Genomic DNA, 12,931 nt, shown 5'->3' with positions numbered 1-12,931 from the left:
ATAATTGAGGAGAATCACCAGACCAGTGGGAGTGTGGGCAAGTAATGTGAACTAAGTCAGCTTTATGCTGTAGTAGAGTTCTGGTTTAGAGTCAAAGAACCTCAGTTCAAATCCTAGTTCTATAATTTTTCTACCTGCATGACTGTTAAACTAGAAGTGGCTTTGTGGCACATTGAATAGAGCATTGGTCCTGGAGTCAGGAAGATCTGAATTCAAATCCAGCCTCAGATACTCACTAGCTGGGTGACCCTGGACAGGCCTTTTAACTTCTCTTTGCCTCAGTTTCCTCAGCTATTAAATGAGAATAATATTAGTACTAACCTTCCAGGGTTGTTGGGAGGATCAGATGAGATAATATTTGCAAAGTACCAACCACAATATGTGACACATAGTAGGTACTTAATAAATGCTTGTTTCCTTTCTTTCTGCATATGGGCAATTCACATAAACTCTTTAAGCCTTAATTCTTCACATGTAAATTGACTGGATTGATCTGGAGGATGTGTCAATTTCCTTCCAGTTCTAAATCTGTGAACCTATTCGACATTCAACAGACAGTTTCAAGAGGATCAATCTAGCCTGGGGCGAACAGTACTTTTTGCTGTTTCCTGAAGAAAAAAACTATCGTATGTGAGACTAGGCAAAAATGAAATTAAAAATAAGTGACTTATTCCTTCTGTTGTTTCTTACTTGGCACCCCTGTCCTGACTATTCTTTCTACAGTTCTTTTCTCAAAAATTTGTTGAACATTATCATGTATACTTGAATCCCTGTCCAGTGCTTTGTCAAATCCCATCATCTGCCTCTTCTGTTCCTATTCAGGTGGTGCTTAACTGAGCAAGAGGAAATCATTGTATAGTACTTACTAGATATCTACTAAGACAAATTTACGTAATATAAATTCAGTCGGAGGGCAGAAAGGTGGCACAGTGGAGAGAATGCCAGGCCTGGTGTCTGAAAGATGAGTCTTCCTGAGTTTGGACCATTTAACTGCCCCTTGGTGAAGTCCTCACCAGCTTCATATTTTAAAAAAATATTTAAGCGATTTGCCATTATCAATTTCATGAGTTCAGTTATCACATCTATGATGATTCCCCATTTGTAAATTCAGACCTAGTCTCTCCACTAATCTCCAAGCTCCCATTACCAAATGTCTTTTATACATCTCAAGTTAGATGTCCTATAAGTATCTCAAACTCAAAATCCCAAAACAGAATTTATTATCTTCCCCTCTTCCCCCCTCAAAAAAAACCCCTGCATTCTTTTGAATTTCTGTGATTTTTTTCTTTAAAAAAAAAAAAAGATTGTTGATTTTTGCAAACATTTATTATCTTACTCCCTATCTTCTCCCCAGTGGAGCAATAATGAGAGAGAGAGAGAGAGAGAGAGAGAGAGAGAGAGAGAGAGAGAGAGAGAGAGAGAGAGAGAAGGAGGAGGAGGAGGAAGGAAGGGAGGGAGGGGAAACCCTCACAGTAAATATATGTATAGTCTGGCAAAACAAATTTCTACACTGGCAAAACATTCATTCACTCATTCTGAGTTTTATGTCCATTACTTCTCTACCAAGAGGTGTATAGAAAGTGATATCTTTAGTCTTCTTGACTCTTGGTTTATCACTGCTCTGATCAGGGATCTGGTCTTTCAAAGTTTTTTTTCTCTATAATCATTATATAAATTATAGCTCTGCTCATTTCAGTCTTCATCTGCTCCTAGAGGGCTTCCTGGTTTTCTCTCAAACTGTCCCTTTTATCATTTCTTATGACATGGTAGTATACCATTACATATATATGCCATACTTTTTTCAGCCATTCCCTAATTGTAGGATTCTAAACTTTCCTATTATTTTCAAGGGCACTGAGTTTCCATTTTATGGTCAAGGTCACCATCATCTTCCTTACTCATCTAGGTACACAACCTTTTTTGTCATCCTTGATTCTTCACATATATCCCACATATCCAATCTACTACAAAATCTCCTGTATTTCTCCTTTTCTTCACTCACACAGGTACCACCTTACCTCGGATCCTTACCAGCTTTTGCCCGTACTATTGCTATAAACTTCTAATTGGTCTCCTTGTCTTAGGTCTCTCCCCGTTCCAATCCTTCCTCCACTCAGCTGCTAAAAAAAGTGTTCTTTTTAAAACACAGGACTGGACATGTTACTCCTTGCTCAGTAATCATCAGCAGACCCTGATTATTTCAAAAATAAAATTTTCTCTTTGGCTATTAAAGCAAATCTTCACAGATTTGCATTTTCCTACTTTTCCAGGGTTTCTAAATTTTAATACCCTTCCAGCCCTCTAAGATCAGCTACAATGCCTTAATTGGCTGCTCTTTACATATGACACTCCACTTTCCTTCTCCAGGTCTTTGCACTGGTTGTCCCCCAAGCCTGGCATGCTTTCCCTTGGCACCTCTACCTTTTAATTTCTCTAACTTTTGCAAGTAACAATTCTAGTCCCACCTTCTTTAGGAAAGTTTCCCTGTGCGTACCACACTTCCCAGGTTTTAGCACCTTCTCTTCTGAGGTTACCCCCTCGCTTCTCTAAATATGCCTTTTTTGTATCTAGTTATTCACATGCTGTTTCCTCCATTAGAATGAGAGTATGTGAGGTCCGTAAGGGCAGGAACTGCTTTTTGCCTTTGTTTGTATCCTCAGTCCTTAACATAATGCCTGATATATTGCTTGTTGACCCAGTGGGTAACATTTTCTAAATGTGGCAGTAATCACAAAATTCCTCATAGATCCTTATAAATTTATTAAAATATAAAATAAATGAATTAAAAAATAAATTAAAAAATTTATTAAAAAATTAAATGAATAAAGTTTTATTATCCCATTTGTCTTACTCAGATGTCTGGTTTAGCAGTATGTAAAAGGTGTTGATCATCAGTGGTGAAAAATTTAGGGTCTGATCAAGGAAAGGAAATACAGGTTTGATGTATTAGAGAACTTTCTCTGGCATTTTCGGATATTACATTCAATCCATCAAACACTTATTAAGTACTATTACAGTGGGTAAAATAGATACAAAGAAGGTAAACAGCATGGTCCCTATCCTAAAAAAGGAAACCAGAAGTACAGTGAGAAAAGGGGAATAAATATATTTAATTCAGATATAATTATGTAGAAAAAGGAAAACATTAGTATGAAAGATTTTAGGAAAGAGAAATCACTTCTTAGGGTGAAGAGGTATTGCTATCAAGGGAAAAATTATAAAGGAAGTAACATGAAGGGTAAATGATATCAGGGAAATAATTATAAAAATTATAAAAGAAGTGGCAGCTAATCTGAATTTTGAAGGAAGAGGAGAATTCCAGCAGTTTAAGAATAGAGTGGGGTGAATGCCTTCCAGACATAAGGAATATATCCAGGTATTTAGGATTAGGAGTATGCCTGGAGCCATATGCTGCATAAAGAGGAATATTAATTAGTTATGCTAGGTAGGAAACAGACTATAGGGGTCTACAGTTAATTCCAGGCTAAGAAGTTCATGGTGTTTTGTTTTGTTTTGTTTTGTTTTGGGTAGGTAGTAGGGAGCCACTGAAGATTTTTGAGCCAAGGAACGATCATAATCAGACCTATGCAATAGGAAATATTTGTTATTGCTTTCCCTAAGGTTTTCTAGCATAGTTAAACAAATATGTGAGATTATTAAGTGTCATTTAATATAAGAAATAGTATAGATACTTTTTTAAATTTATACTACCTAATCATTTTTTAAGAGTCATAAGTGAGTAAATAAAATGGTTTAGATTTCTTCCACAGCAGTCACTGTATTAAAGTCTAACTAATAAATGGAAGCACATGTCTCAAACCTTTGAAACAAACAAATTTGAAGGAGATATTGGAATCCAAAAAACTTAAGAGATATCGTCTTCATAGAAGGTGATCCAGTTAAGAAACAGTTAATAAAAAGTTAATAGCACGCAGCACACAGTTAATAAATAGTCTCAAGGGAAAGATTATTTTGCTTTGTAAAGTATTCCACCAAAGATCATGCCTTATACCTGTCTCTTTCTCAATCCTAGATAACACTGCCTCAGTACTCACCAGGAGAAATGGATTCCGGAGGCAAGAACAGTCTGTTTACTATCTGCCAATTTTCATCGTGGACAGTGGTTCTCCTTCCCTTAGCAGTACCAACACTCTCACCATCCGAGTGTGTGACTGTGACGCAGATGGCATAGCTCAAACGTGTAATGCAGAGGCATACATTTTACCAGCAGGACTTAGCACGGGAGCCCTTATAGCAATCCTTGCCTGTGTCTTAACATTATTGGGTAGGTACAAGAGGTGTTACCCATTTTCCCTGTCCTAGCACAGTAGACAGGATAAGGAGAAGAACACAAATACTGGTACTTGGCTGTATTCCATACTATTTACTTTCAGTTTCACATAGGGAATTAACATGAATATTACACTAAGTAGTGTTTTATATCACTAAGAAACAGAAAGTTAATTGTTTGGGCACATCAAATTTAGATAAATTATATCAAAGTTGAGCAGCCTCCAGTGGCACATTTAAAGTAAAGCTCATGAGGAATTATATCAATTTCATCTTATAAAACAATTGAAGATAAATGGTTCACATTTTAGAATGGCTTTTTAAAGGGTGTTTTTAAACTTCTCACAGCTGTTTATTTTCAGATTACTGTATATGCCTTATTTGCCCACTGAGAGCCTACCATTTCAGTTTTCCTTTAAAAGTTCCTTACAGATATTCTTTGATCAGTAAAGTTTATTCAAATGCTAGCACTTGCAACTGCTGTAAATTAATAAGAAGAGCCAGAGAATCTCTTACATGGTGTTCTTTTATTGTAGGATTAAATTAATAGTGTAGATGGAATGGCCAGGGAATTGAAGACAAAGCAGGAGACATATTTAGCAAATTGTGAACTTGATCTGGAAGTTCACTCAGTACAGGAGTAACTGTTATACAATCTAACACATAACTGCACTAATCAGTATGGTTGGGGAATAGAGTATTCCAACAAATTATTCCTTTAACTAAGGACTTATCCGTTCCAGTATGTAAAGAATGACTCTAGGCAAGAGTAGAGAAATGTGGGAGGATATGGAATGGACCTAGATCTGCTTTCCTGCGTGTGAGCATAATTATGTGGCTTTATCTTTTAATTTTGATTTTTTTTAAACTCAGATCATAAGCCATAAAAATTCAAAATTAGAGTAGTATCCTATGGCTCTAGCAAAACAAACATAAAAGGGAAAATAATTTCCTAAAATTTCACACATATGGTATAAAGCTTCAGAAGTTCTCAAGTAAATATAAACATTTCAAATTTAAAGTTTTGTTTGAATTGAAATCAAATTGAAGTCATTCTGAGTAAGAATAGAAGAGTAGAACGTAATTGGATTGAAAAAAAAAAATGAAGTGATGAAAACCTAAATTGCAGATTCTCTGAATTAAGAGAACAAAGATTAGAAGTTGAATCTAGTTGTCTTTTTTTTTTTTTTTATGGGCTTTTCCCCTTTGAATCAAAACTTTTCAGAAGTCTTTGGTAAGAAACAAAAATTAGATAAATATATAAATACAAATATACTTATATATAAATATATATAGTATATATAAACTTATACTTAAACACAGTATACATATATTTCTATATATATGCATGTATGTATTGATACAAATATATCTCACCATCAACTCAATCTGTATTTCCTAGGTAACAAAGATTTTATAGTATTTTCAGGGTCAGCCTGTGATTTGGACATTATAAAACTTAACTCTAGTCACAAAGTAATAATCAGTGGCAGAGGCAAGTCGCTCCACTCAAGATTCAACTTCTAATCTTTGTCCTCTTAATTCAGCTGTAAGATATCTGGCTGTAGGATTTTAGTCTTGATTCTAGCCAATGCTATAATTTTACCAAATAAATTATTAAAAAAAAAAAACAAAAATCACTTCTATGTTGATCAAAAGCAAGATGACAAGAAACTAAATGATTCATAGTGCTTTATATTTAAAAAGTGCTTTCACTTTTTTACTTAAATGTACTTATTTAAATATATCTCAAATTATGGAGAATCTTCCAGTTTGTTCATTCACTTTAAAAATCCATATACTTCATCCAGTTTTAGTTTCTAAATGTTTCCAAATAGTATGGCTTAATCAGAACATGATGGTATCTGACATGTAATTTCAAATACAGACACTTAATTGTTCTTCCCACCTTTATCTTTGCCATCTTATCAAAGATAACTCACTAAAAGTCTAAGACTTTTGCACAATGAACCAGTGTCTCTGTGCATCTCACTTGAGTTTCTCAGAAACAACCATTTTAAAAATCTCTCCTTTCCTCAAAATCATTTTATTCTCATAATCACACTTTTTGTATTTTATGTCTATGAAAAAGCTTGTTTCAGTGTGCCTATGTTCAGAATTTTTTAAATGATAAAATTAAACCAGTACCGGCTGATCTATGCTCACTGCATTTGTAAATGACTTAGAGACCCCAAACATGAAATAAGGTTGTTTGGATGGGACAACTGCTCTTGCTGAGCACTTGGCTTCCCAAGTCTATGTGGATTTATCCTTGCTACACCTAAGAAATTGATATGAATATTTTTTTTTATTTTCAGGAATTAAAGCCCAAACCTCCACAGACTATGGCACAGATTCAATGAAAGCTTAATTGTAAGGAAAAGAGAATTGATGAGGTCTCTAGTTACCCATGGAATATCAAGTTCATATGAAGGCATGAACTTGAAAAAGACTGTTACTTTTTTGGCTGAGAAACAAAAGATGATGCTACTGTGAAACTAGGTTCTTTGTCAACAATCCTACAAAAGCTAGTTAAAACACATCAAAAAAAAATCAGGAGTTAAGCCCCAGTCTGCTTCCTGTTCTTCAGCCTCACATTGCCAACAAATTATTAGACACTTTAAACTGGATGTCTTGCAGGATTCTCAAATTCAGCATGTCCAAAACAGAATTCATTATTTTTGCTCCCAAAAAAACTATCCCTCTTCTAGACTCCCCTAGATGAATTAAAATTACTGGACATTTTAGGGTTCTTACTTACAGTCATCCTTGACTCTCTTTCAGACTTCATATGAAATCATATGCCAGGTCTGTTCTTTTGCCATGATGTATTTCCCACATGTTCTTTTCTCTCCACTGACATAGTCACCACTCTAATTCAGACTTTCATCTTTCACCTAGACTATTGGAGTAACTTCTGAATTCATCTCTCTGCCTCATCTCGCCCCACTCTAACCATCTCACAGCTGCCAAATATGTCTAACCATGCTACTCCCCTGCTCAGTAATTCCAGTGGCCCATTATTATCTGCAGGATCTTGTACAAACTCTCTTTTTTGGCACTTATTGCTATTTACAACCTGTCTCCAAACAACTTCTCTAGGTTTATTGTATTCATTTACCTTCTTCAGGTACTCTGGACCAGCCAACCACACTGCCTTCTTGTTCCCCAGACAAGACATTTAATCTCCCATTTCCCACAATTATCTTGACATTTTATATATTGTGTAGCGATTTATGTATTTTTTTCTTATCTTCATCAATAAGATATAAGCTTTGTGAAAGAACATTTTTCTTCTCTTCCTCCTCTCTATCTCTCTCTGTCTCTCTGTGTCTCTCTCTCTGTCTCTGTCTCTCCCTCCCTCCCTCCTTCCCTCCTTCTCTCTCTCTCTCTCTCTCTCCCTCTCTCTCTCTCCCCTCTCCCCTCCCTTCCTTCCATCTCTTATTCCTGACATCTAGCACAGTGCCTGGAATATAGTAGAGTCTTAATAAATGCTTTTTGGTGTCTCAATCCCTCACTGTGGCTGAAGGGCCAGGATATTGTCTTTTATTCCAGTGAGCTCTTATGTTATGGTACAGGGGCAGCTAACTGGCATAGTAGATAGAATACTAGGTCTGGAGTCAATTAGACCTGTGTTTAAATTCATCCTCAAATAGTTACATAACTTGTCTGCCTCAGTTTACTCAGCTATAAGTATAACAGCATTGCCTTGTGAGAAACAAATGCAAAAATAAATGTAAAGTGCTTATTAGCACCTTGCATAGCATAGAAGACATTTAATAAATGTTTATTATCTTTCCTCTTCCTAACACATCATCATTGACAAAATTCTGGGGTCACCTTACTTTTATCATACATCTTTCTGTTGCCCTTTGAGTTATCTGTAATTGAGTTGGGTGTAAAAGGAAATACACAAGCAGATGAGTGGTACACGGAATGAAGTGCTAGGTTGGGAGTCAAAATTACCTAAGTTCAGATACGGCCCAGGGTTATTGTGACGGTCAAATGGGATATGCATGAAACATTTAGCACAGTACCCGGAACAGAGTAGGCACTACATAAAGTTATTATCATGATTGTTATTTATTATGACAAATTATTAATTTGTCATGAAAACATCAAATTAGTACTGATACATTTTTTCTGTATTGAAATAACTCTTTACCTGAATATCCTTAAGTCACTTTTTTTATATTTTTAAGGCCCTTCTCTTGTCTATACTCAATTATTTGATTTCTAATACGTTTTGTATACTAACTAAATCCACCATATGCTTTTTAACTGGTTTGCACCTGATTTCTGCATAAGCTAATGGAGGATTAACAAATGTGTATTGTTGTGAAAGGAGCAATTAATATGAATTCTGGCATCCTGGTTCAAATTGAATATCTGGGTAATTGCTGGGCAGGTCATTTTAATTTGACTTCGCTTCCTTAAAATTAGGGGGTTGGACTAGGTAAACTTTAAAGACCTTTTAAGGTATAAAATCTATTATCCTCTGATGAGTGTTTTATTCCTTCATCTGTTCATTGAAGAAAAGTATTTTGAACAGTACATAATATTATTCTTTCTCTCACATAGTTTATTATCTTATAGGAAGCATATATTCAGACAGTAGAAAATATGTGTATGTGAAAAGAACTACCAGATAAATTAAGCTCACTTGAGGGAAGAATCACTATCCACCTTCCATACCTTTTGCCTTTCCACTCCTAAATATATGTTCAAAAGGTGAAGTTTTGAGGAGCTGATGGCCAGATATTTCTAATCAGTGTCTTTTGAGCTGTGATTGAAATTACATGAAAGACAATATCAGAAAATTCAAGGACACTAATAGTATATAAAGACTAGCAGGTTTGTTTTAGGACAGTGCTTAGCACAGGTCCTACACATAATAATAGGTGCTTATTAAAAGTTTATTGAATGAATGAATGAATGGACAACCAGGAATAATTTTGCAACATTGGTGTAGTATATTTCATAGAAAGCAAATAGGTGTAAAATAAAGATCAGGGTTGTTTATACAAAGCTCCTAAATGCATTGTAATGCAAAGGAAATTTTTTTTTTTTTTTGTGGCTATTTTGTCTTCCTGAGTTTTCCTGTCCTGGTATCCAAACTTCAGGAGGTTTGTCTTAACCAGTGTATATCCTAAAAAAGGAAGATCACAAGGTTTCAGGAAGTTTTGGAGCTGAAATGCACCTTTGATTATTGAATCTGACTCTCATTTGATAGACGAGATACTAAACCCAAGAATGGTTAAATGACTCATTCAAGGTCACACAGGTAGTGTATAACAGATGCAGGATTCCTGGGGAGAAATTCCAGTTGTTTTTCCTATCTGTGCATGATAGGAGTAAAGCAGGGATACACCTTTGGAATGGTTAGGTCATAATGGAAACTGGCCTTTAATAATATCCAGCCCCAGGCACTGCCTGCTGACAGCAACTGACTATATCAATTTGAAGTTTTTCTTCCCCTAATAGCTAGGAATCCATAATTAAGAAAGGAGGCATACATGCAAAGTGTTGATAGTTCTAGGAAGGGAACAAAAATTACTCCAATTATGATATTACATTTAGTAGTTAACGAATCAGTCCCCTACTTTGTACTGTTTATGACTTAAACAAATAGCTCTACTTAATGATACTTTTTCTTTAGGAAGAAATTTGATACTTTTCATTTGTTTTTCTTACAGAAGATTATAATTACTTTGTATATAAATGAGTAAGGTACTGTAGTCACCCTTCTCTGAAATATAAATTACATTCTCTAAGATTACCAACACATGTATAACCTCATATCCTTTTGGCCGTGATTAATACTAATTGTTGATTTATGGGGTTAATTTCCCATAAGACTCAAACTGCTTTGCAGAACTATAAATTTTCGACATATCTGAAAAGCAATAGCTTCAGTGGCTCATAGGTAATCACTTCCTGAGAGAAAATGAACAAAATATAAGCACTTTCTAGCTCTTTTGTTTAAAAACATTTTTTTGATATTTCTGATAGCACATAGATTCAAATAGTTTCCATAATATTATTTTTGCTTAGTTCAAAGAATGATTTTTCACCTTAAACCAGTGACTGAGTTGTTATAAGGCCTTTTTTCTCTCCAGCTTGGAAGTTAAGCAGAGCAACTAAAGTCCTGTGGCAATATTCAGATACAGTATGTAATAGACTATTCTTGCCTCAGACATCCAAATCTAATAAGGCTTTCTCAGAAGCATTCTGCTGCCTAGGGGAATCCAAATGCCTCCATTCCTTTTCAGGTGAGCAGCTGGACCACTCGCTGTCACATGTTCTTGCTTAAATGATGACAGTGACTTTTCTCTTCTTCATCCATCAGCTGATGAACAGTATGAATTACTGGCATTATTCATGAGTATGCTTAACTGTTATATTTTTATGTGTGAAATGCTCCTTTCTTGAGCCCAGTAGCTAATAAACATTCTGTACATAAAATAATAAGCATAACTTAGAGGAAAAATAATGGTTTCATTATGAAGATTCTTGATCCTCATTATAAACATTTACAGTCACAGAAATGTAAAGAAATCTGTTGCTTGGTCTGACATACCAAGTTCCCAATGAAAAAAAGAATGAATAGACACCAGTAGTTAATGGTAGCAAATGTTTTCCTCCTTCAGAAAAGGGTAACTGGAGTGTTCCTTATAAAACATGTTCATTTCTATTTTCTACCCTCAGAGACCTATTTGGGTGGTGGGAGTGGTAGTTGCCTATGAGTGATACATGTTAGTGATACCAGTTGCTTTATTTTTTTGTATATAGTTAATGGAGCTATAACTTGACTAGGTATTTCCTACCATCCCTGTTCCTTATTAAAATTACTAACAGAGCCACCAAGTGAAAATCTCATGGCTGTTTTATTAGGGAGAGTATTCCCCGTAATAAAGTTTTCCTTTTACTGTGGTAACTTTATTTTGTTGTTTTATTTCTAATTTCTGTACCTCTCACCATGAAGAAAGCCTCATAAAATTAATCAAAATTTATAGATAGTTATTTACATTTCAGTTCCACTTAACTAGGATCCCTCTTGTTTTTTTCATATATTCAGCAAGTATTTATTAAGTACCTACTATGTGCAGGGTCTTTCCACTCAGGTTGAAACCTATGCCAACAGATCACAAGGTTTAACACCTCCTACACTGCTGGAAAGCCTTGGAATAGGTCCTTATGATGTAGGCACCTGAGGCCCCATTTACCTAAATTCAGAGACTCTTCACTAGGTTAGTCAGTTTGACGAATTTTTTTTGAGGGGGGCCAATTGCCACTCCTGATGGCCAACTGCTAAGATGTAGAGAAGTCGAGATGGAAGGGTGGGAACCTATAAAGACAAAATCACAAATCCTTGGAAGTACTGGGATGTTTACAATAAATACATTTGTTTTTATGAGAAATAAAAAGGAGTAAGGTACAATTCGTGTTTATGAAGCTTACATTATAGTGGGGACAATTACATATGTGTAGTAATGCACATATACAATACAATGTAAAATTAAGGTAAGAAGTATAATGCCAATTAAGAGCAGGTAAAGATCCTCAGATTAGGGGTGGGGAGGGGAGCAGATAAGGATTCATGGAAGACAGTTTTTGAAAAGAGTAATGTGATCAGATATCCTTTCAGAGGATTATTTTTGCAGCAGTATGTAAGATTTCAGGGAAATAAAAACTAAGGAAGCAAGATTATTTAGGGAGCCTTTGTAATAATCTAAGCAAGAAGCAATGAGGAGGAAGATTAATGCAATGGTAGCAGAACAGAGAAATGGAGAGATTTAAGAGATGGAAGTAGTGATTGACTTAGGCAAGTGAAAGTCAGAGAAGAATCAAAGATGACTCCCAAGTTTCAAGTCTGAGTGATTGGATGGATGGTTGTGTCAAAATCCAAAGTACAAAGTGGGAAGGAAGAAAAGGTTTGATTGAGAAATTGAGTTGTCTTTTACACGACTGTGATCGAAGTACTGTGACAACCAGGTCAAAATAATTAAATGACAGAAATGCTAACTTGGAGCTTTAGGGAAGTGCTCTATAAATATTTTTAAGATTATGCATCATGTAAAAAAAATGTTGAGCATGCATGAACAATATATGTATACTTATTTATAAACTATATGCACATGTGAACATAGTGTATATATTACAAAACATAAGACGTCAAAAGGATAAAGATGAAATAAAATAATTTTTAAATTTATTTTATTCAATGGTATAAACATTTTTGCACTACTATTAGTAATTTTAGAGAGAAGAAAGTGAGTATGCGTCATTATTTTTGAAAATCTGTTTAACATGTTATGATACAGCAATTGAAAAGTCTGGTTCTAAGTTCAGTTAATTTCAATGCTTGACTTTAATATGTATATCTAAGTGGAGGAAGTAAATTTTTGGCTGCACTTACTAAATCGTGATAGTCATTTTCTTTTTTTGCAGTTTTTTCTTTTTCTAAAGAGTCTTTTATTTTTTCCAATTACATGTTAAGAATTTTTAACATTCATTTTTTATAAAATTTTAAGTTCCAAATTTTCTCCCTTCCTCCCTACTCACCCACACCCTCCCTCAACCAGTAGGCAATTTGATTTAGGTTACATATATATGCTATCATGCTAAACCTATTTCCATA

The 12,931-nt window shown here is 34.9% G+C and overlaps 1 protein-coding gene across 2 annotated transcripts in view; it reads left to right on the top strand.

Moving 5' to 3' along the window:
• The window catches only part of CDH7 (cadherin 7), a 196,077-nt gene that overhangs the window by 170,366 nt on the left and 12,780 nt on the right, over positions 1-12,931 (top strand). Inside the window, exons 11-12 of one of the 2 annotated variants that reach the window (XM_072604150.1) lie at positions 4,034-4,285; positions 6,609-11,232. In XM_072604150.1, the coding sequence (XP_072460251.1) occupies positions 4,034-4,285; positions 6,609-6,661 (305 nt within the window). In that variant the 3' untranslated portion in view covers positions 6,662-11,232. Of the gene's footprint in view, positions 1-4,033; positions 4,286-6,608; positions 11,233-12,931 lie in introns of those variants that run through there. The other variant, XM_072604149.1, reaches the window with a different exon arrangement.

The sequence above is a fragment of the Notamacropus eugenii genome, chromosome 4, assembly GCF_028372415.1.
Source record: "Notamacropus eugenii isolate mMacEug1 chromosome 4, mMacEug1.pri_v2, whole genome shotgun sequence".
In the NCBI taxonomy this organism is placed as follows: Eukaryota; Metazoa; Chordata; class Mammalia; order Diprotodontia; family Macropodidae; genus Notamacropus; species Notamacropus eugenii.
The sequence above is the reverse complement of the archived record's forward strand: the minus strand, read 5'-3'. Positions and strand labels throughout refer to the sequence as shown.